At 40.2% G+C, this 25502-nt stretch overlaps 1 protein-coding gene across 2 annotated transcripts; it reads right to left on the bottom strand.

The window, feature by feature from the left end:
• Positions 1-1467: 1467 nt before the first annotated feature.
• porb (P450 (cytochrome) oxidoreductase b) lies at positions 1468-21029 on the bottom strand. 2 transcript variants are annotated; one of them, XM_080025094.1, is made up of 16 exons: positions 21006-21029; positions 16808-16993; positions 10778-10826; positions 9765-9893; positions 9099-9248; positions 8008-8132; positions 7515-7604; positions 6832-6930; positions 6420-6536; positions 6164-6282; positions 5645-5826; positions 5397-5546; positions 4152-4419; positions 3743-3888; positions 3287-3372; positions 1468-2943 (listed from the first exon to the last, which is right to left on the bottom strand). In XM_080025094.1, exons 2-16 carry the CDS (start codon positions 16984-16986, stop codon positions 2799-2801), a joined length of 2034 nt encoding a protein of 677 aa, XP_079881220.1. In that variant the 5' UTR covers positions 16987-16993; positions 21006-21029; the 3' UTR covers positions 1468-2798. The 2 variants fall into 2 exon arrangements, with proteins under 2 accessions (XP_079881220.1, XP_079881221.1); XM_080025095.1 differs by lacking the exons at positions 16808-16993; positions 21006-21029 and adding an exon at positions 14201-14495.
• Between the last annotated feature and the right edge of the window lie 4473 nt (positions 21030-25502).

The raw sequence follows: 25502 nt of genomic DNA, 5'->3' as shown, positions 1-25502 counted from the left end.
TTATGGAGCTTCTTCTTCTTCCTGTCTCAACGGTCTAAATGCATTCCAAGCTGAATATGTAGCAGCGACACCTGCTGTTTCAGAAGGGGCGCCCCATACATACACTATGACCTAAAACTGCAGTGCATTTGTGACCAATAAACTGCAATAATTTTCATATTTTGCTACATTGCTAAATATTTAGTCTACGCTAACTCCAAATAGACACTGCTAATTCAAGTAGAATATTGGAGTTTATATATGTTTGACTTCCCTTCAAATCTAGAGTGAGTATGGAAGCCCATTTCTGCCTGTAAAAAAAGGTCAACTTAGCCTATGATAATTAAAAAATAAAAATAAAAAAGCCTCTAGATAAAGGTAATAAAAGGCTACATCTTTAAATCTCATAGATTACTTGCAATGGGGATATTTTGATTAACAAGGCTATATTGTCTTTTTTTTGTGTGTAACTGGCATAAAGAGTCTTCATAATGGAGTGCACAAGTTTTATCATTAATCGTTAATTAAATGTATTACTGCAATCCACTTGCAATACTCCATGGAGGCGTCTATTTCAGGATCCTAGTGATGTGCATATGCTCGCTAACTGGGACACTTCATCAAACACCATAAGTCATTATACCTTTACCTTTGGTTTTTAAATGGGATTGTGTTATTCATTTAATTTGCTTGCTCAAGGGCCTTATTATTGATGTTTTTAATATGGCTGATTTAATATATTGTATTATTTGCTTGCTTGTTCTACAAGTTGTATTTAATTTATAAAATGTACTGGATCCATGCTGCATGGTGATTTTGCACCTCAAATAAAGATCGATTGATAATTAACAATGTATGTTTAACCTATGCTCTCCTTGCTATAACAAGTCCGTCAGCCATTCAAAAGGTCTAACGGGAAAGTGTTCACACAAAAGGTTTAAATGGTTTAATAATCACCTCATCAAGTTTTACCGGTATTTTATTCCCCTGTAATGGCAATTTGCAAGTATATCTTTGTTTTTTATAACCCAGAACAGGGTTTACCATGTTGGTGCTGGTGGCAGATTCTGCTTGTAGTTCAGTTAACTTTTACACATATCGTAATGTGCTTGCTTCTTGGAGGAGGCTGCTGCTGGTATGTCACTCATTATGGGAGCAGCAGCTTATTTAATTAAAATAAAAACAAATTGCAGCCCTGTGTGATTTAAATCTCTTAAAAATAGTGACAGAGCTGAAAGCCAATGCAAGATGACAAACGGCTGATAAAGATACAAATTTGCTACAGCTAACATTCTGCAGAATATACTAATACTGTGTTACAATCACGAGTGCTGTGTAGGATACTGCTGTCTACGTCTGGGTCTAGTTTGCATAAAGCAGATTATGATTAATACAAGTGTGCATTTTGTCGATCACTTGCATTACATACTTAATAAACCACATACAGTGTAACATTTATTAATCACAACAAAAAAAGTTAGCAACTCGACAAATTACTTTTTTTATTCATTAAAAAATGCATACATGGATAAAACCAAATTAGTACATCATAAAGTGGAAGGAGAAATGCATCAAGTAACTTTTTTTAAATCACAAAGAAAGCATAGAAGAAAAACAAAACGGTTTAAAAGACGGCGAAGCGTCAAGAGTTTAATGCCAACTTGGTACATAAGGCAGTGTTAAAAAAGGCACAGGCTGCACTTTAAACTGGTTTGCTGTGCTCCTCAAAACTCCCCATATGTACACTTAAGTACTGGGAAGAGAACCGACTGACAGATGCTGAGAAAAGCAAATGTTATAATTATGTCTGGTCATCTTATCCATGCAGGGATGCATACAGTATGTGATTGGACAAAATAAAGAAAATATACAGATAACAATCAATCAGGGGTGTCATAAGTCCGAGTGTTTCTATCACATGACAAACACATTTCATATTCCTCTCCCGTCAGGTGCATAGAAAATAAATGTTTGTCATTGGGGAGGACAAATCTGGATTCAAGGCCATTTCGAGTGTTGAAAAACTTTACAAATATTACAGGATACGTACAGATTCATAATGTTCCAAAGACAGGCTTTGGTGGGAAATACAATTTACATAATCTCATGTTTATTTCTATAAATGATCTTCTTTGCACCACTTTTTGATACTCTCAAAATTACCGTAACTGATTAACCAAAAAGGAACTTATGGTAAGAATAATTCGAAGATCCCTTCTTATAGCACTCAGGTAAACAAAACATATACTGCCAGTTTGTCCAACCAAACTACTTCCTCAGAGTTTTTACATGTTTTTCAAAAACATTTGATGTATTTTATGTACTTTCAGAAAAACACTAGCTCTTAGAGAAAATACTCCTCAACTTTTCTGTGTTTTCATAATGCTACAAGAACCCTCAACTTGGAGATATGATGCATAATGATTTGCTATGATGTGACCTCCGCAATTTGTTAAGCGCCCAGGGTTGCAGGTAAAAAAAACGCGCTTACACGAATGAATTAATTTCTGTCAGACGTTCACGGTGTCTGCGAAATGAACTCGGTAAATGTTGTTTGGTCTGAGACCACGGCTCAAGTGAGGACATCCAGCAGACATGTGCTGGTGTTCTAGCATAGGAAATACAGATTGAGAGTTCTGGCTTTATTGACTAAACAAGCTGAGGTAGGGTTTGCCTCATCTTTCTGTAGCAGTGTTATAAAGGTTTTATGTTGAGTCATGATAAAAACAAGATGTTAAATGTAAAAGTAAAAAAAAAAAAAAAAAACATTTAAAAAAATAACTGTTTGAGAAGTGCGACTTAGGCCTACGTGAGGCTCTTTAACTCCAGACATCTTGTGAGTAGCGTCCCTTGGTCATGAGTTTCTTGACGTAATCTGTGGCCTGCGTACTCGTCATGCCTCCCAGCTCTTCTGCCATGTCGTGGAAGGCCGTCTGCACATCCCTCGACATGCTCTTTGCGTCCCTAATTCAGGAAAGAGATCACTTTAGATGTTTGCGTTTGATTCAGTATTTGTCCAGTTCTTGGTTCTCCATCTACTGGGTGTTATTGCCTTTATATCAAGTCACTGATCATCAGCCAGCAGCAATGTTCTCCTCGAGGACTGCTGTTGATGGCAGTGTTAACAAATTCTCACTATGCCACTAGGACGGGCAAAAGCACCAAAGACAAAGGGTAAATTCCTTAGGTCATAATTGTACATCATTTCAAATATGCATTGTACTTATATTTAACAACTAAATACGTGTACATTCTCCACAAGGCTTCTTTTTGTTTTAGACCACATGACGTAAAAAGTGATAATTACCCGCAGACGTAGATATGAGCATTATCTGTGTGAATCAGCTTCCAGATGTTTTCCTTCTGTGTCTTCAGGAGATGCTGCACATAAACCTTTGTTTAAAAAAGAAGAAAAAGAAACAAGTTTTATTTATTTATGTATATTAATATATGAAAGCAATATACAGGATACTGTGATTTTGTTATTTAGTTCAATAGTTGACCAGTGTTTTTCCTTAATCTGTTGTTATTTTACCAATAGGGTTTTTAACTATTTAAAGAACATGGTAACATTTTCTTTTGTAATCATATTTGATTAACAGCAAAATGACCAGCCAACAACTGGAACACGATCCCAAAACCTACAAACTGCAACTGACATAGCTTGAATAACATTTTAATCAGGCAACCAGGTATATGTCATGTGTGGTGTGTGTGTGTGCGTTTGGGGGACACTCACAGCAGTGATGTAGGAAAGCCTTACCTTTTGCTCCTGGTCTCTGGAGAAGGCAACATGCAGCTGTGTTAGAACATTGTCCTTCTCTGCCTGCTCCAGCTCCTCCTGGTAGATATAGTCCTCATTCTTATGTCGGCAGCCGAAGAACATCACAGTCTCTCCAACCTCCTTCCCTACAAAGAAAACAACAGATAACATGTTTGGACATGCTGTATTATTATGTACAATATAATTTGTAGGCAGTGTAGTATATATATATACACACACACACGCACACACACACACACACACACACACACACACACACACACACACACACACACACACACACACACACACACAGGTCTGCCCCCTTGTCTCTCTTTTCATCCAGAGGTTGTAAAAGGTGAGACAAACAACAGCAACACACACCGTGTCACACAGTGTATATAAATACCTTGCTGTTTGAGCCAGGCCCTTTCTTGGATGAAGCCCACGAAGGGAGCGATTCCCGTCCCAGGGCCGACCATGATCACTGGGTTGGTGGCTTTGAAGGGCAGGCGGAACTGAGACTTGCGGATGAACATGGGAACCATGGACTTGTGGCCGTTGTCGGTGACCAGCTTGTTCTTCAGCCAGGTGGTGGCGACTCCCTTGTTGTAGCGACCGGTCTTGGTTGTGTACTCCACCACTACCGCACAGATGTGGATGCTGTTGGGATGAACCTGCAGAACAGAGGAGATTTATTTTATTTTTATATATTTATCTACTTCAACACATCTTTTCCGCTTATACCTATGATAAAAGACCACTTGTTAAAAATGAAAAGCCACCCGACTTTGACATCAAAATAAGATATAAAAGTTGGGTGTCTCAATAAACTTTTACAAAAAAATCTGATTGAAAATAAATGTTCATAAATATTATAAAACTGTTTTTATAGAACGTTCAGGCAGAGAACTGCAGTGATTGGTTCAAAATACTTCAAAGGTGAAGTATGCGATTTATTTATGTTAATATAAGTGTTAAATCACTCTTTATTCATACAGTGATCACTTATATAGTGTGCGCGTTTCATAAAGCCGATCTCTCAGTCACCCGCTCTGCATGTAAGCGGCAATTAAACTTTTCGGGATCCCACTACTGATAACCAATCAGACGAGAGAACGCTACAAACAGGCACCCGTCTCACTGCCGGTGCACGTGCAGAGCAACAGATGGGTGAATGTGTATGCGCCCACAATGGCGGAGCAGGTAAAAAAAAACCTTCCCAATGTCTGTTTTGATGTTTTTTATCATGTTTTATCACACTTACCGATCTGAGATGATGCTAGATAACTCGCTGCTTGAAGACCACAGTGCATTAATGTGGTGAGGTGGGGACGAGGGAGGGGACTGCTAGTCACTGCCAGGATGTTAGCTAAACTAACCATTCCCCTTACTGAACCTTTAATGTGTCATAAGAACAAGAGCATAGCCGGCCTCATCTTAACCGGATTTCTGTAAAGTTTATCAAACTTAAATGACAATATCTTTAATTTGGATTTATAAATATGCCTAACTCTTTTCAGATGCTTACAATCATTCAACTAACTCCCCTAATTATATAGTTAGAAGGATTTCTTGGATTTGGGTTTACAGGGCCTTTAACGTCTGTGACAGAAAGGACATGCCATTGTGTTAGACATAGACAGAGAATTACCTTGCCAGAGGAGGCGATGGAATAATAGCGAGCCTGGAGACGAGGCAGCAGTTCACACAGGTGGTCAATGGGAGGCTTTAGAGATGGCATATCCTCCAGGACGGCAAGGATGTTTCTACAGGAATCCAGCACCCAACCCTGGTAGAGTGCCTGAATACGGGAAGCATGAAAAAATAATTACAATTACGTGAAGTGAAAGAGGTGGGAAATGACGCAGCTGTGTTAGAACACCGCCACCCTTCACTAACCTTGCCCTCAGCTGCGGAAGAGGCCATCCTGCGCATATTCTCCTGGTCTTTGGGGTCGGAGGCGTATTGTGCCAGCTCATAGAGGACGTTAGTGCGGGGAGGCTGAGTTATGTCCAGGTAGTGAGTGAGGGCTGTGCGGTAGGTGGTGGGGCAAGGGAAAGGATGCTTCTTGTTGGACTCCTCTGAAAAAAAATAAAAAATAAAACATATTGTTGCACAGTGCACACATTGTTTTTGGCATCTGCATCTCTGTCAACAATTATTTTTTGGGACACTTAAAAAGCATTCATGTAGGAGGCTACTTATTATAGGAGGAGGCCATAATTATAAATAACACAACAACCAAAGTTCATCAGGAAACTCATTACAAAAAGCTGTCACCCAATATTATAGCAATAACATGTAATTGCAGTAATATAACTAGTACATTCTTATCATATCAAGGGAGGTTTTTCGTGAGAGGCTTTGGCGAGGACGAGATAGTGAAGTCAAGGTGCTTTGGGGCTTTCAATGCCATACCATCAAGGTTGTTTAGAGAGATAACCACGTCAAGGTCCACTCCAAGGACTTGTCCCAGCTTGTTCACCAACGCGGTATCATTTGTGGGGAAGACGGCAACATGGTCTCCTGACTCGTATCTGAAAAGGACAGGACGTGACAAACTTAGACTTTGATCTTAAAAGCAATTAACATGAATCCAATTTTCCGTTTCGTTAGAGATAAAACAAAAGCATTGGTCATCCAATTAACTGGATGTATCAGAGACCGGTCTTACCTGATCTTGGAGCCTGTTATGTCTAGTTCTAGATGCATAAGATGTCTATCACCAGCCTTGTTGAGTTTGCGGTTGACCGTGACTGGAGCCAGGAAAGGGTTTTTGGAATCATAGGGTCTATAAAAAAAAGGCAAAACTTCAATGAAAAACTCAAAATTAAAAAAAGAGGCAGAAGATACACAAGAGGGTAGATTTGACATTTCTATTGTATATATAACCCCCTAAATACATGATTGATTTAAAAAAGGCTGCTGCAGTGTTTCTAATGTCCACTAGGGGGCAGATGGCTACATATCTCTAGAGAGTGCCCTCTGGTAAACTTTGCAGTCTGTCTTATACATGTAGGTGAAATGTGAGCAATGACTGAGCAGACAGTCCCGAATATGAAAAGCGTCTCTGCTAGAGTACTTACGGCTTTTGGACCTCAAAACTCTTCAGGCGGCCAATCTCTCCTGAGTACACTTTGTTCATGTTCAGGTCAGTGTACTCCTTCAGTTCGTACTGCCGTATGCTGTGAGGGGAACATAAGTAGAAGTTAACCTCATTTTGACATAGTAAGTTACATTAAATTCCTAGTGCAATGAATGGAAATTGTGGTAAAGTTGACACACTCGCTATTGTTTTTAGATAAAGGATGATGCCCCGATTAGGTTTAAATAAAAGTAATAAAAGTGTATCTTGCATTTGTTCACATTCAGATGGGTTGAATGGATGAATGAATCAGATAGTGAACATATAGACATTTCAAAAGTGCATGGTCACTGTGGTGATCACCGGATAACTTCAGTCTGATTCATTTCCTGGTAAAAGCTCAGCTGAAGGGCTGCGTGTGGAAATTCTGATAAAAGGAATGGGAGCCAACTTGTAAATATGGCCACCATAACTTACTGAAAAAAGGCATCGTGTGAACAGTAACTGAAACATTACTTAACCTTGACTTGAGTGCATTAAACATTAACACAACATATAAGTTCCTGTTAATGTTTAACGTTTCAGTTTCAGGGTGAAGAGGAGTCAATTTAGGGATAAAATAAGCCGATTCAAAAGCAGTACATAGTTGAAAGGATTTTTTTAAACATTTGTCTCTGAATGAACCTTGATTCATCTCCCAAGGCCTCCACTCCAAAGTGCTCACAGACGGCCGGCCAGAACTGCTCTCTCCATGAAACGAAGTCCTCTTCCAGACTGAAAGACAAACATCAGTCAGCTGAGAAAGAAACTCAACCTTGTTATATTAATTAGACTTCTGGTTTACAATGGAATCAATTGCATTTTTACAAAATTAATAATTTATATATAAAGTATGTATAAAAAAAACAGTGACGGACCCAAAGATGCGGCTTTTTATATTCCGTTATAAAAAGTTATGATTTTTATAATATTTGTTTGAAGCAGCAAATAACCTCTGAGGGCATAAATATGTTCATTTCCAGCCCGTAAGTATGTACAGAATAAAAGGTGGACATCCTGGTTTTGCAGCTTCCTACTATTAGTTGTTCTGCATCTTCTTATCTGTGCTACACTAAAGCCTCTTCACCAACAGAAATATTGAGTTTTCTTTGGCTCAGATGATTAATATGTCACTTACTTTCCATCATCATCTCCCATACCAATGTCAAAGATGCGTGTGGCGCCAAGTTCTTCCAGCCTTTTATCAACGTATTTCCCCATTGCATTGAAATGTTCATATGTCTTGTTACCTAAAGCAAATACCTGGAGGCAGAACAGGATATGGTGAGCAACCAGCAGTAAGTGTACTGAAGTTATATTAAAAACAAACAAGCAGTTGAGCTTGAAGAAAGAGTTAAATGATCAATTGTTAAAAGTTGTTCATTATTAATAAGATAAAAAGTTATTGTTGTGTGAATAATTTATTCTAATAAAATACAAATGTAAACGTGCCAAACTGAATAATGTCTTTCAAGAGACCCTGACCACTTCTCAGTGATTGTAAAGTAGGCAGCCTAATACAGATCAGAGAAACAATACATTTAGGAGGAAGGAGGTGACTGTGCCCAAGAATTTAACTCAATTTCCCACAGTCAAGCTCGTCACTCAAATGAGGCCAGAGGCGCTGCCCCCAAACAGTGACACAATGACACGCACGCACAGACAGAGCACACATGACAACACACACAAAGCCCTTTTCTTTCAGGATGTTCACAGTTCATGCTGGTGAAGCCTGTGTGCTGCATGTCAGCAAGAATGACACGCAAACTGAAATCACAAAACTCGAAAAAAAACTCAATTTAAAAGCATGTTTGAGTAATCCATCCGGTACATCCCCGTTATCCAAACCAGCTATTCAAATCTTTGTGCAAAAAAAGAAAAAGATATATCTAAATTTTAATTGCATTACTTCATCAATATAGTGCACAAGCTCTAAAATGAACACGTTGAAAAACTGTCACGCATTAAATTGGATCAATTGAGTTCACAGGATTTTAACCTGAAACATGTGCAGAGAAGAATTAATGTAGCACCATGTGTTTACGGTCACTGACTCCATGCACAGTATAGATTTTGCTTTGTGTGTGTTGCTCCTATTAAAATGAGCTACTGAAAGCACCGTGGAACCCTTCCGAGTTCACAACCTTGTCTATGCACCACTAACACCGACGCAGTTCATATACAATAAATGCATCCTTTTGTAGGCATGGAACATTTTGAGAGACTCACCGTGTATCTTAGTCCAGATAGGTCTTCATCATTCTCCTGCAGCCAGTCGTAGAAGTCCTGGGCATTATCTGTGGGGTCTCCTTCACCGTAGGTGGCCATGCAGAATATGGCCAGGGAGTTTTCAACCTCAGACATACGAGACAGTTCCGCCTGGAGTGTGTGAGACATCCCAATCATTGACGGTGATCACTGAAGAACTAATAACTTGAAGGAAGTCTGACTGACTGGCTGTTTCAAGTATTGTCAGAAAACTTGCATATAATATAAAATGTACGTTATTGAGGCCTATATTAGGTCTCACAGCAGTGTTGCAACATGTTATTGAATAAGGCCTGCGGTCATTACATAGTTGACTTTGAATTATTTGGGCTGAAATAGCATAGCCATAGACATTTTGACGGTAGCTGTTCTGTCCCTGGGATGCAGTTCAATTCAGAAGTGATTCGGTTCTAAACCGTTATTTGGTTCATTTAGATGCTTCTATGGGTTATGTATTTTCCTATCATCAAAGTGACTGGAGTCTTGAAATCGTAACGCACCGAATTCTTCTGTCTACGGAACTGCGGTGATACCTTTTCCATGACAAATCATTTACTGGCAGCTTAAATGGACCTCTGTTCAGTTTTATTCTGTGGTTTCTGAGTTGTTCCACTGATGCAAACTTACCAGATCATACTCCTCTGGATCAGCTGCCATTCCTTTCATGCCGTAGCGCTGAGCGTCTTTGGACAGCCTGTTAGAAAATTCCTCTGCTGTGCCCGTCTGGGAGCCATAGAACACAACGATGTTCTTGCCCTAGTTTAAAAAAAGGGGGAAAAAAATACAGAAAAGCATTTACATGGTGCAAAGGAAGAGCTTTCTCCCACAACTACAACAAAAAGCCGACCACATTTCTCATGTGCAGAGGCTGCTTTATATAACTCAGACCATGTGCACAGTGTGCAAGTACAACACATGCAGGAGATATTCTGTAATTTACGTAAAAACGATTTAGACTGCATTTTCTCCAAAATGCTGCATTTGTCTAAGCAAATGCACAAAAAACAAAAACAACAAAATTCTCCACATGTATCTTTTGTAACAAATGATAACAGCTCAATCTGGACATGCATCTGTAAGAATCTTGAAATATTCTATCCATGCCTAAAATGCAGCTTCCATTAGAATTCACAACAAAAGAAAAACAGAACAAAATTAAATAGCCCCAGGGGTCAACGTTCCTTTCTGCCACCATCATGGCATCTGAACTATTTGCTGCAAAACCACATGATTCAAAACCAAAGTGTTTTCTCAAGGCTGGCTTGAAGACAGAGAACCATCTAAGTTAAAACAGTAGTGTTTCTAACTCTCCGTTTCTAAAACTGCACATGGTCAAATCAGCAAGGGGACCAGTACAGTCACCATACTTTTCATCTACAAAGCAATTTTTTTTGCATTTTACTGAATGTTTGGGCTGTAAGCGGTCAGGGGGAAAAAACCACGACAAATCCACTTTTTGAACTGGAGCACTTGCACATCAAAAAGACAGATTTTTTTTGGAAACAAAAACAACAACAAAACTGCTCATGGAGAATGTATTTATGCTGGAAAACAACGGTGAATCAGAACACACTGAAGTAATGAGAAGTCCTGAGTGACGGAGAAACAGCACTGTGCATGTTAAAAGTAACATCACTCACCGTTTTCTTCATTTTCTCTATGAAACTTGTTTCTCTTGTGGTGGGGGCTCTGGATAGAAAGAAAAAGGACATTTTCACCATAACATACATGAATTCAATTAGGAAAATAAAATGGTATTCCCTTTCTTTCAGAAAATGCATTCACAGGCTTATTGGCCATTCTACTAGAAATGGAATGATTCCTTATCAGTTAAAGGCCCCATTAAAATCATTGCTGAAAGCAAATGGTAAGAGGATAACAACTTGTGAGACAGGAGCATATAACTGACAGTTCAGGTTAATATAGTTTAACAAACTCAAGTAACATCATCCTCTGGGAAAAGGCCCAGGTCAAATAAACATATTGACCACCAGTCCCACAACAAAGCATGTTGCAACCAGCTATTTTACCACCATCTATTTATTTATCATTCTGTCGGACAATTTCACACAATACACAATTTTCTCTTTCACATATTCATACATATTTAAGAAGCTGCAGTCCAATACACAGTCAATTTTAGGTCTCCTTATTCATTGACATTGCACAACAGACATGCTTTCCATTTTCCCAATTAATTTTGATTACTCATTGTTATCCTCTCTTTCCACTGAAGCCATTTTTGCGATGTCTCCTTTGATAGCTGCGATGTCTCCTTTGATAGCTGCAATGTCTCCTTTGATAGCTGAAATATCGGATCCCATTTTTGCAATCTCCTCCCGAAAGGCAGTAATAGCCGCTTTTGTTCCATCCATAACTTTCAACGCTGTATGTCTGCCATCTCCATCTCTCCATTCGGCTTGTGCATCAGTGATTTTCTTCAGTTTGCGATACAGAACATACAAAGCAAATCCCAAAGCAAGCATCCCCACCGTCATGCCAGCGAAGATGTATACATCTTCGACATCCTCAATGTCCAATGCAGCCAGGCAAACCACTTTTCACTCATTCACGTCTTGTACGTAACCGGCCAGGAAGGTGCCATCTGGACACTGTGCCTCTCCCGCTCCTGCTCGTCTGGTTGAAAACACGCGGTCAATCGCATTTAGAGACCAACTTAGCAGTTCCATGATCAATCTGCTTGCTTCAGCTTTTCAGTACAGTTCTGATCAGTTCAGTTTTTCTGTGACAATGCAGAGTGTGATGTAGCCCTGCGATGTGGCCTTCTCAATTTCTTATCTGGTAGTCTAAACACATCTGCAAAAGCACTCAAAAACAGTTAAGTCTGTCTGCCGACCTCTGCCACTTGTTATGATATTGTTATGGTAGTGACATTCACACTGTGCCCAGCTCACTAGTAAGCACATTGTGCTCAGCTGTCTGTCTGTAATTTTCAATCATTTTTGAAACATATTTTATTTTGAAATTGCGCAAACTGCAACTTCCTGTGACATCTTCATCAAGATCATTCCATAGCTTAATACCCTTTACAGAAATCAAAAAGGATTTAAGTGTGGTCCGTATATTTTTCTCAGTGAATTTTCTTTTTCTTCTTAAATCATGCGAAACTCCTCTTTCTTCAAACATTACTTGTAAACTGATAGATAAAGGTTTAGCACCAACACCATATATTTGGACATACTGACCATTTGTACAAGCATATGATGAGCCTACATAAGAAAGTCTGATATTAAAATAGGGTGAAGGGGTTCATATATCTAAATCACTACAGCTTACACCACATGGTAACGCAAAACCTTGATTCAGATTTATCCAGGAAGTAATTAGCTCATGGGAACAGATCAAAACAATATGTGCAAACAACAGCGATAGTTAAAAAAATAAAAATAAAGGCACACAGGAAGAAGCTCAATCTATTATCCAACCAAATACAAGGCAACGCCGCTTCATTCAGCATCAAAAGGTTCTGAGGTGACGGCTTCAATTCAGCCTGCCCTGAAAAGGCTCCACATACGAACAAGCAGGAGTGTACTATGCCAGATGAATATATCCTCAGATTTTCCATACAAAGAAAAGCACAGGGCTGTGGGATAGCATGAAACCTTAGAGAAAAGGAGAGTGAATATGTAATTTTGCTTTATTGAAAGTATGAAGGCATAACACATATTCAACTACCAGGCAAAGTGTGAATTCCAGATCCCTGTTCATTTGAAACGAGCCTTTTGCCTCCAAGCTGAAGCATTCCTCACAGCTTTAGCAGGATCAGTCTGAAGGGCCATCAGCTAAGACCCCTCAGCCTCACCGGCACCACAGTCACCATCATTAGAGAATAGTATTTCAAATATATTCACAGCATTTTGAACACTCTGCCGACAAACGCAACTAACTTGATGTCATGTGCAAAATGAATGTGCTGCATTTAACAACAAGAAATATCCCCTTCTGAAAAAAAAATAAAAAATTCAGTGATATTCTGAGAGTCTAATTTCATTATAACACCAAATCAAAAGTTGCAATCTATAGGCTACATAGTCGTTTTGGATAAAAAGTTAATTTATTGGGAATTTTTTTAAAAGTCTTAATGGATAAATTGTACAGAAAAAAAACACTCAAAATATAAACAAAATCACAAAATTGACAACAACACATCAATGGAAAAACCTGACAAAGATGTGTTGGCAAATCATTCATTTTTTAAATGTTCCGTTTCCCAAAGCAGATTGATAGTAATCTGCCAATTTGATTAATAACGCGCAAATATAGCTCATTATCTTCAACATCTTTTCCTTCCTCATGCGATGCTGGCTGGCGTGGCATCAAACCACTGTTCAAATGATTATTAAGCCAAACTTTAAACCATCCACAGCTCTCATGATGATCTGTATGCACTGTCAAAACATAACTTTCCTTTCATTTATCCACCCAGGAATCCAAAACAAGCAGTCAGCCCAGTCCCGCAACACAGGCGCTGCATTCAAATGTGGAGGTGATTTCATGATGCCACAATCAAAGACATCTTTTTCGTTTTGTATTCTGACTTACATTTTAAAAGAATGCCTCCCATTAAAATGGAAATCAAACTCATGCTTTCTTTGTTCCGTTTTACTGATTGAAATGACACATGGCTGGACATGTGCGACACAATGACAGCTAACATGGTAAACCGACTGAACAGCTTCTAATGAGCTTGTGGAAAAACTGGGAGGAAACCAAGTAAAAGAGATTTGAGGACAATCTGTTGCATAACCTACAGTCAAAAATGTATGTTTTTTTGTATACACCCACCTTGCCAGGTTGTACTCAAAACAAGTAAATTACAGTGTGTGTGTGTGGCTTACTTTGGAAACTAGCCGCCAGCAGTTCAACAGTTACAAGGGGGTCAACAAAAAAAACTTACACTCCCATTTGTGACGTCTGCTTTTAAGCTATACAGCAGGATGAAACAGTTGAAGGCGGTATAAGGTTTAAGCCAATTTAAAGAACAAGCTTAATACCCAATGGTTCATTGGAAAGGAACCCTTAAATCAAACACTTTTACTGACCTCTCAGCAGCATCTCTCCTGTCCTCTGGCAGGGAGAAGACACAGCCCATGGCACGCAGCCCTGGAGCTCACCGCTGCCACTAGCAACACGCCGGGGGGGAAACCGCCACGCTCAAAAATCAAAAGCAGGACGTCAACACTCCACAAGCACAGCATGGAAAAAAAACAAAAGCCAGTCCAGCACTCTGGAAGAGCACAGCACTGCCTTCACCTTCAGAGGCTCCAAACACGATCTGAACTCTGCCTCTTCCTGTGCGCTGCTCTCTGAAAGCAGCCGCGTCTGTTCTCCACACACACACACACACACACACACTCAGCTTACAAGCCCTGTCAGTGTCTGGCAACCGCTGAGGACACAATGGTGGGAAACTGACTTTCCCATAAAATGTAGCCGAGCTGCTGCAGACCCACACTTTTTGACTCACACAAACACACACACTGAAACACTCTCGGGGCTGAAAATGCCTTCCTCCTCATCCCCGCCCCTTTTCCTCTTTGGTCTGTAAAGGTGTTGGGTTAAAAAAAAACTCTACAAGATCCATTCTGAGAATTTGGCTGGTTATCAGAGCAACTCCTCGTTGGACCATTGAAGAGGGGGGGGGGGGGGGGGGACTGGGAATGGTAGCTTTTTTTTCTTCTGAAGTATCCCCCGCCCCCATCTCACTGGAGGAGAGAGGGGAATGTCATTGCTATGGCAACCTCATTTATCATAAAAGGATTCCATTTGTGACATGGCCCTACTCATGGCAGAGCAGCTCAGCCCACACGCACGCACACACACACACACACACACACACACACACACACACACACACACACACTCTCACTCTAACACAGAAAGAAAAACAGGGGAGAGGGGAAAGAAGAATGAAAAAAAAGTAACTCAGGGCAAAGAAAGGGTTGCTTGTCTTTTGCCTCAACTTTCCACCTTTGGAGAGGACTCACAAAAGGAGCTTGGCTCGCCCTCTTCGTTTGCTCTCCAGGGAACTTTGAAAATGGGTTCAGTGCCAAAAACAAAAGCACAGGAAAGACATGGGAGACTACGCCCCCTTCATAACAGTTAGGTAATCACTGCTCCCTTTAAGGGGAGGGGACACCAGCTTGGCGCTTGTGTTGCTCCATGTTCCCTTCCTGTATTCCCTCCCTCCGCAGACACACTCTTACCCCAAAGCAGAACCTGATCTACACGGGTCTCTCAGCCTCTTGTTTTCACACAAATGGTCTGGATCTGCTCCATCTCAGCCTCCCAGCGCTGTCTCCATTCACACAGCCACACAAGACCCCAGCCACTGGCCAGTGGCATTACACTGGTGACCAAAAGAAATTGTGTTGTGGTTGGGGAGGGACCAGAAAATGTGGCCAATGGAGGGAGAGTCCACAGAAAACAAGCCAAGCCTCCATCACTCCACTGATAAGTGATGAGGGGAGGGATCAGAAGAGGAGAGGCCTTTACAAGAGCGGAGAGAAAAGAGGCAGGTCGAGGGAGAGCAGATCAGTTACTGAGCTGAAGAGACAGGGCACTGGAGAGAAAACAAAGGTCACTGCTAGTGGAACATTTACAAGCCTTAAGCCGTGCACTCTCACACACATTAGGTCATTAGGTCCACAGACTGACAACTTGTACATTTGATGACAGTCTATTAGTTGTTTTACAATGGCCGATATAAAATGAGAATTAAAAGCAGGTCACTAGAGATAACACAATTTGTCTTTTCCCTGAACTATAAGCAAAGGCCAATGATAAACTATTTGGTTATGGAAGAAGCCTCTCCCTATACCAAGAAAAAGCACTTCAATGAAATAAAAGCATTTCCTCTAGCTGCAGCCTGCAGTACATCATGTCTTTTTTTATTCCCAGATCAGCATTTATTAGCTTTTACATTAATTGCATCGTATGTGAGAAAATTGTGTCTTGAGAAACACAAAATAGCTAGATTTCATTTTATTTAAATTACAAAACTTTTGTGTCATTTTCTGATTTAAGAACAACAATTTCAAATGTTGCAAGTCTGAAAATAAGCCCATATCACACACCATAGGTCCTTTTTGGGGGTGGAGGTGAGACCAGCAGTCAGGACTAATGCTGGAATACAGCTCAATGGTGAAGCAAAAAATACAAGATCTTTGATGCCCAAGTAAACGCAAACACGTGCAACCGCAGGACAAACAAGTGTAAAACAGCCAACTTTGGCAAAATAAGAACTATTCACTATTCTTTATTTGAACTTTTTAATTAGGAACCGCAAGAAAGACATTCAGTCATTTTGCAAAATGACTGCTAATGGCAGTTAATAGTCAATGTTAATAGCTGAAACCTGCTAAAAATAAAAAGATGCTTTCATCCAACTATATAAGGTGCCTTGTGTGCAGGTGTGTATGAGAACTCTGGGTTCATCTGTGTATGCTGTTGTTGGTAGTGAGTGGTTGTGTATGTGTGTGGCTAATTCTGTTTGCATGCAGGCAGCAGGTTAGTAGTGTCCTTTGTTTACAAACAAAAGCAAAAAAAAGCTTTCCTGTATCTCATTGCTTTACCTTGTAGCAGCTTTTTACTCACAATCTGATGCAATCAATGCATTGAAACCCAGGGGTCAAATAATGGTTACTCACGGTGTGTCGAGCCTCTTGAATTCAGGGATGGGCTCAGGCTTCTTGCGGGACATGAACCAGTACACGACAAGGCCGACAATGAGGGTGAAGAGGAAGATGTCCAGGTTGCTGAAGAGAGGCTCCTCTTCCTCCACCATAGCCTCGGTGTGGGTGGTGGTCTCAGCGTCCATGTCTGCCATGTTGACACTACATGGGGACAAAACAAACACAGATATAACACCAGTCAACCACACACACAAACAAACTAAAATAGTCCTGAAACGGTTACAATCCATTCTCAATCTAAACAATATTTCTCAACAAAACAATCGATAGTTACAGTTAAGAGTATATTGGCCTTTATTGATCATCTACTAATACGATGATAGTTTTATACGGTTCGATATAGTCTGAGAAAAAGTCTCACGCAAAGTTTCAGTTGTACTACATTACGGTAATTGATTTCACAACACTAAATATGCATAAAATACTGTCCTTTTTTTGTATTTTGTCCTTAGAAAATTATAAAGTGAAGCTGAGCTTTACACTGTGTGCACAATTATTAGGCAAGTTGTATTTTTGAGGATTCATTTATTATTGAACAACTACAGTGCTCTCGGTCAATCCAAAATGTTAATGAACCTCAACCTGAATGTTTACGAAAGTAAAAGTGAGGTTTTGTCTTTCTTACGAGAATATATTTATTTATTTATTTTATTTTTATTTTATTCCAGACACAGAGAGAAAACGGTCCATAATACAATACAAAAACAGTAAAAAGACAAACAACAATAAAAAAGACTAAAAAAGACTCCAGCTGTCAGTTCCACACTACACAAAGAGTGTTCAGATATTAGCATATAGGCTAAAGCGCCAATGGTTCCATAATGTGGAAGTGAACCTAACCGCACTCATTGTAGGGTTCACTAGAGTTGTGATTATGCCGTTACATGACTCCGATAGTCTACACATACATCTGTACATAAGATTCCTGAGCACAGCAGGACAGGTGGGCACATTAACACTGACAAACATTTGGCTTTTGAAGCATCAATAAAACACATAAAAATTGTGTATATGTTTTGCTATTATTAGGCAACTATTAGTATGCAGAATTATTATGCAACTAAATCTCATCTCCCATCTCACTTGTTTATTTTCATCTGTTAAAGTGAGAATAATAAAACAACTCAATTTACAAATAAAAATTTCCGACATGTCAAAAAAAAATCAGTGACCAATATAGCCACCCTTCTTTTCAATAACTGTCACAAGCCTTCCATTCATGGAGTCTGTCAGTTTCTTGATCTGTTGACGATCAACTTTTTGTGCAGCAGCAACCACAGCCTCCCAGACACTGTTCCGAGAGGTGTACTGATTTCCTTCACTGTAAATATCCCGTTTAAGCAGGGCCCACAGGTTCTCAATAGGGTTTAAGTAAGGTGAGGAAGGGGGTCATGTCATTATTTTTTCATCCTTAAGGCCTTTACTGGCTAGCCATGCAATTGAGTACTTCGATGCATGTGATGGAGCATTGTCCTGCATAAAAATCATGGTCTTCTTGAAAGATGCAGACTTTTTCCTGTACCACTGCTTGAAGAAAGTATCTTATAGAAACTGGCAGTAGGTTTGGGAGTTGATTTTGAGGCCATCTTCAACCTGAAAAGGTCCAACTAGCTCATCTATGATATGACAAGTCACAAGCCTTCCATTCATCTATGAGTACAAAGTAAACAACTGTGAAAGCTGCTGCACAGAGCAACAGGACTGTATTCTACATGCCATACCAAACAATGATCACTTTTGAGGAAGCATAATGAACAATTGGCTCTTCATACGATAGCCTATAATCCACTGATTTCAATGCATCGGGATTTTCCTGCCAGGCATCTACAACAGCAGCTCTTTTCACAACAAGCACAAAAGGGGTTGCGTGCTCTCAAGGAGTGACAACAATTAGATCAGGTTTTATATGTGTTAAACTGGCTGAGCAACAATCATAGAAAAGTTGTATTAACAGCAATGTACACACACTCAACAAAGTGCTGGCAAGGCAACCGTGTGAAATCAAAGTACTGAATTTACAGTTACTTCAAGGCGTGTAATTCTTTTATAGGATAAAAACGGTCAAAATCCCTTTCCAGTAATACCTAAAGGTATTATTTTAATGATAGTTTCACAAATCACAGTACTGCACTAGAATACGGGGGTGTGTCCACTGTCCAACCGCCTCTTATCTCATGTGTAACAGCTTGTACTGGTACATTCTATACAATCAGAAAATGAGCTTTAGAATGGAGATTATCAGTCAGTAGGCAAACACTGAAAATGTGGGGGGGAGGTCGATTTAATTTTTTTAAACTGAAGGTGGAGCAGTTAAATAGTTATGCTAAATGAATAAATATTGTAACCAAACACAATAATGTGCACTGTTGTGTCATCTGCTTTAGTGGCCTACAGTAGCTCAAATCGCCCACCACTCCTGGAAATAATAATTTATATATAGGCCTATCATTTTCGTTTACTGATTTTTCCTAAACGGCTATGATTTGCCAAACGGTTACACATGTACACGTGCACACCCCTAGTCAGATGTGGCCTAGACTAGGGTGGCAGCTGTTTGACAATCTTGAACAAACAAGATAAAGAGGGAAAGCGTTACATGTATGGTGTTTAACATGGAATGAAGCAGTATGGGAAAATGTAGGTAAGAGTAAGAGACGACAGTTGTACAACCAATGGAAGTTATTTGTGCAAGGCTTGATGCGGGACAGTAACTTTGATTCATCCCTAACACCGGGAACCAATATCAACACATGAAAAAGCCCCACATGTTGTTGTGTTGTTGTTTCAATGAGAGTAGAATACACATCATTATAATATTGATTTTAGCTAGACATAGCCAAAGGCCGGGGAAACACATCCTACGTCTACCTCTGAAGCATGTATCAGGCCTAAGCCTACCTAATAAATTGCCAACTAATGTTAAGTCTGATCATCTAGGAGTAATGGCCACAAACTATCACAACACTTTCACAGTCTGATAATCAGTGTCTCCCGTCTCTTGATCTAGGCCTTTAGTAGCCTATCCATGCCAACTACTCAGTGATTTCCCAGCAGGGACAATTATCAGCCCAGACTCCTGTCTCCAGATCATAGTGTGCTGCTACAGGTAGTAAACAGACAACCCTAACTGCACAGGCAACTTTTACTAAGCACTTTAAATCCATAAATCATAAGGCCTACTTCTTGCTTTAATAAGACATGAGGGAAAACAAGGCCTATCCATGATAGAAACGGTAGGATATTCCTATATTTGAGGAGGAAGGGAGCACCCTCGCACGATAAAGAAAAGATAACCTCAAATAAATAATTAATGCGTAATGGTTTGTTGGGCTTGCCATTGCCAATTAAGTAAAAAAAATTCTGCTGTCAACACTGACTTAGGCTACTGTGACATCTAGGCTGTGGGGCAAACATATGGCGCAGGCTACTTGGAAACATGTGAGCCTTTGGTAAGTTGCCAGTAGACTCATTGAATGTAACACCGGGTTCTTAAAACGATCAATGATCAGTCACAGACCAAGTTTACTTGAGTTCATTCTGACATTTAACCTCTCTTGCTTGAAGCCACTAGTTGTAGGTGTATAACAAACAGAAAGCGACTCCGGTTACCGACACCTTGTAGCCTATGAAGTTTCACGTGTCACGAAGACAGACGTTCAGTGTGTTTAAACTGAGTGAAGTCACAGCTCGTGAGATCTTTTCCATTGTAGAAAAATAACCATAGCGGTCAGACCGTTTTTTTTTTGTGTGGATTAAGGGCCCTGACCATTCCCTTGTGACAACACTGTAGGACAAACATGCTCCTGTCAAACTCAGACTACAGGTTAATTCAGAGACAGCACTTAGTTGTATCAAACATGATATATAGGCTAGGCACAAAACGCTTGAAATATAATGTAAATAATTGTAAACTTTACATGTCAAGGAAAGGACTTGCTCCAAAGATACAAGTTAGCCAAAGTTTGCGTAACACTGCGGTTAGCAGTCATCCACACAGCTAACGTTTCTCTGGAAAAGCTGAACATTTACGCTGTACTTTTAAAGTTTCTAGTTTCAGTCGAAGTCTAACATTGTTGCCATTAACCCCGCAGACTGCCACAGACTACAGCACATTATAAAACATCTTAAAATCCCGCTATGATGTTGTGCTTACCTTCGCCTCCCCTCTATGTGTCGGGTCGGGATCACACTGTTCTCAACGCGGAAGGAACACGTTACGCCATGAAGGACCATACCAACTCAACCATTGCAGCAGGGGGGATTCTACAATTTTTAATGTCAAATAAATGTTACCTATATGTTTATTTTTCAGCTATCGAGAAGCTGCGAACGCATAGACACGCATGCTCTTGTCGAAACTGTTGACTATTCACACCAAGCGTGTACAATTTGTGATTTCAGCGGACAGTTGTGTTTAGTGGACCGGTCTATAAGGGCATTACGTAACAACACAGTGTGCACGTGGTAACGCTATTTAAAAAAAAGTGTCGATGTGCAGCAGGCTAGGGTTCATGGTGTAATTATGCAACCAGTAGACTGCTTATCCCTGAGACGGGGATGCCGACTCATTAATACACGTCCCACTACACTACACTGAAAAGGTGCTTATGTTCACAGTACCGAGGACATGTCCGACCCATAGATAGTAGGCTAAAGGTCCGACCCTTCTGCCTGCGGCTGCATGCTCTGTTCTGTGCAGTGGTGGATAGTGAGGATACAATTACAAAGTATCCTACAAGTTAAAAGGTAGTTCAGAATGATGATCAAAACCATGAGGCTACTAAAAAAAGAATCGCATACATTGTCACCTAGGCTATATTGGTTTTCTATGTCAGATTCTTGCTTCTCATTAGCTTATCCTACTTAGGCTATAAAACTGTAATGGGCGTGTCCATTCATTTTTTTTTCATTTCATTTAACTTTTATTTATCCTCGAGAGACCAATTGAGGGGTGACCCTCATTTTCAATGGTGTCGAGTTCAATACCTCGAGTTCATACCTGTCTGATCTCTTGTGTGAAGTCACGTTACTGTAGACAGAAATAAAGTGTGGATATACGCTCAGACTTAGGATAATAATAGCGGCGGCGGAATGTGTTAGCAAAACAGTAGCTCTGTGGCTAACAGCTGAGCCGGAGCCTTCAGTCAGCTGAAGCAGACAGTCTAGCGGGGCGAGCAGACTATTCCCCCGTTACTAGGTCGACCTTCAAGCTGAACAAGAGCCCTCCGCTGCGCGTCGGGCTCCTGCTTCAGCTTGTCGGTCTTTATTTCTAGCAAGTGACCCGTTCGCTATACTTTATCCCTTACTTAGCCTAGCCTATGCTTTCCATTGTACAACTTCTCCTGGGCAGAAATAGACTCATACACTCTGCAAAATGAAGCGCGGGGGTTTGGATTGAGCAACGGACCTTATGATCAGCTAGATTATACACCGTTCCTTTTATTTGGTGATTTTTACGGGACATCAGGCCGCCGTGGTTAATGTTAAACACACGTCCTTCAACTGCTAACATGGTCGCATGTTTAGAACGTAGACTATGGAACGTCAAACGCCCCCCTGTTCCGCAACAACAAGCTGGAGCATTTAAACAGAGAGGCGGAACTGATCGTGTCGGGAATCTTACTACCCCCCGAGGTAGTAAAATTCCCGGAACGATCACTCGCACCTTTCTTCCCTCGTTCCGCAACTGTCGCATTTACACAGCAGGGCGGAGGGCCGAAAGGCCGGCATATTCCCGGCTTTCACTGGCTGTGTAAAAGGGGCTATAGAGTAGGCTACACTTCAATGTACAAATAACATGGACATATAAAGAAATGGACACCGTATTGAAACATGGCGCCCATTCATTCCTGTGAAAGCGTATGAAAGCTGCTCATTGGCGCAAAGAAGCAACAAGGAAGCGGCCATACTGCTCTCATGTGAGCCAGGCACGCCTTTTCGTATGACGTAGCGGCACCATGGACCTATCATGGAAGAGGGGGCGGCAACCGGGCGGACTGGTAGCGGATGTAGCGGATGTAGAATCATTCTCGTTCTGTAGCATTGTAAGCTAAAGGATTTAGCCTTTAGCGGGCAGTTTCTATAAGTCACTAACCTCCCCCCCGATGGGTAGCGCAAATGTCATATTACATTAGAGATTATTAGAGCTCATCAGCACAGCTGGAGGTGATTGTGAGGCTGGATGAGCAACTACTTTTTGAACATGATCCCGTAATGCACCCATCCTTTGCCTTTGGATATTTTGAATAAATGGATCAATATGGTGAATCGCAATGATCGCAAGCAGAGGAACGTGAGAGTTGAGCTCACGCGACTAATAACAGTTGAACCAGTCTACAAATCCCTCGGCGACTGTAAGAGTTAAAAAGTCACCAAAATGCCTAAAAATCATCAACGTCCTTCATGTTAAGTATGAGGAAAAACCTCAGACACGAGAAGTTAATGGAGCCGTGCACTGACTTATATATGTTATATGTCCATGGTCATGGACCTATAAAGAAACACAGCCCTTTTCGGAGACCGGGCCGAAAACCGAAACATTTGTTTCACTACGACTCTGTTCAGCTGCCCACGGCTGCCCACTCCCTCCTCCTCCCTCGAAAACCAACTGAAAGCCGTTAAAAGCCGTTGGGCTAATAAAACGCTTGAGGTGGCGTTTTGAAATGAAAAAACTTCAGTTTTATTAGTAAATGGTCTAAAGATAAGTTTGAGCCTTTGATTGATATCCAGAAAAAATTTGCGGAGACACAATCTTGTTCGCCGCTTGTATTGGTGTGGACGGCGGAAATCTGCCTATAGGCTCATGGGAAAATAAGCTCCCATTCACAGCATGCAGTACTAATGGGTTGGCCACTAGTCCATGCTCGCAGCTCGGAAAAGGCAGTGTCCTGGGGCCCTGACAAATAAGAACACACACACACACACACACACACACACACACACACACACACACACAAGTTCTCATGACAAAATTATTAGGCCTACATGTAGCCTAGATTGTGAAACATGTGTGAATATTATTGATGCGGCCTTGAACAACTTCAGGTGTAGCAAAATAGGAAGGCCGAGTCAGCCTTAAGGTGTAATCTGTAATGATAATAATAATATATCTAATTTATATAGCGCTTTTCTCGCACTCAAAGCGCTTTACATAGGAGCACAACAGTAAAGAAACAAAAGGAAAATGTAATGTTGATGGGGCTTGGGATCCCGGGATCCAGGTTCTATTCATGTACTCCATCTTTGTGTAGTCCACTACATTTCAGACGAAAATGTGAACTCTTATTTAACAGCAAAGTATTTTTTTATATTGAGTTGTTATTTACACTGCTAAATCAGATCATAAAATATGATGCAGTTATCCAATAGAAAATGAAGCTAAAAGTAGGTACAAACACATATTAATACTTCAATAACAATGATTCAATAATATAGAGTAGGCAAACCTGCAGGGGCCAATCTGCAAAATGAGAACTGTTACTTTTGATAGCTATGTTGCTAATACCTTTAGTAAACATCCGGTGCAGGACTTTTAAAGGCATTGTATTGCTACTTTAACTTAATTTAATATAAATTGTTAGCTTAGCATAGAAAGAAACACAATGAGAAAGAATGGTATTGACTTTTTAATCTCAAAATGTACACACCCAACTTTATCTCAACCAGATAAAGAACAAGAAAAATAAGTACAAGTTATGTACACAGGCCTGCCCACACAAATGGCTGGGCCCCTGAAAACCTCCAGTCAATGGGCCCCCCTTACCCATTACTCATATCAACAATGAGTGTGAGTGCGCACATCCCTCAATAATAATAATATAATGATACATTTTATTTATGTAGCGCTCTTCTCTCACTCAGAGCACTTAACATTTTTCAATAAACACATACATGTATTTGTAGAGAGACTAACTATCTTATCAACCAGGGACTTGCAGGGACAGTTGGGGGAGCAAGGGCTTATTATTTTAAAATAGTAGCACAATTCTGATTTAGCCCAGCATACCAATTTATTTTGATTCCCTTACACTCACACAATTGTTTAACAGATCAACAGATCTCTACAAAATAATCAGTTCACACAGAGACATTGTTCTTCTTTATTCACTAAAGCAAACAGTTTTTTCACAATTTGCACGTTTTATATGCTACTAGTTTCTGGTATAAGATACATTTACACTAATCGACTGCACCAAATATTGCACTTTTTTGTATTTCTGCACACAACATTAAATAATTTGAAATCTGTTGGTGGTATTGTTGAAATAAATAACACTTAAAAAACAACAAATTCTTCACACACAAATGAAAAAAGGCGGTTGTCTACATGAATAACCAAACCAACCTACCCTCAAAACTATAAAGTTGGCCTATGTTTGGTTGCAACATTTAGGCTTAGTTCATTCTCCTCTCATCACTGCAAAAGCACTGAAATCATTACAAAAAAAGTTCTTAATCTTTGAACTCAAATCTGTTCCTTCAATTATTTCCAACTTCTTTGTGCCTTGTTTCTTTCTTTGCATTAAGAACTTTTTAAGGTCTATTTTTATTTTTATTTTTTAGAAACAATACAGAAAGCAGGACATTGGTGGTTACGGAAATAATTAAAACAGGATGATGCTGCTCGTCAGCTTCATTGTGGTATGACCTG

This window comes from Ammodytes marinus (genome assembly GCF_949987685.1).
Source record: "Ammodytes marinus genome assembly, chromosome: 3".
NCBI classification, from domain to species: domain Eukaryota; kingdom Metazoa; phylum Chordata; class Actinopteri; order Uranoscopiformes; family Ammodytidae; genus Ammodytes; species Ammodytes marinus.
The sequence above is the reverse complement of the archived record's forward strand: the minus strand, read 5'-3'. Positions and strand labels throughout refer to the sequence as shown.

Bases quoted from the DNA above. Each gene is read 5' to 3' on its own strand.
- porb (XM_080025094.1), bottom strand. From the start codon at position 16,986: ATGGCAGACATGGACGCTGAGACCACCACCCACACCGAGGCTATGGTG. The intron at 6,931-7,514 runs GTTCATTCAGAG...TTCCCCTCACAG, and splicing joins GCCTTGGGAGATGAATCAAG to CATACGGCAGTACGAACTGA. The intron at 5,827-6,163 runs GTATGGCATTGA...ATTTTTTTTCAG, and splicing joins CTCTCTAAACAACCTTGATG to AGGAGTCCAACAAGAAGCAT.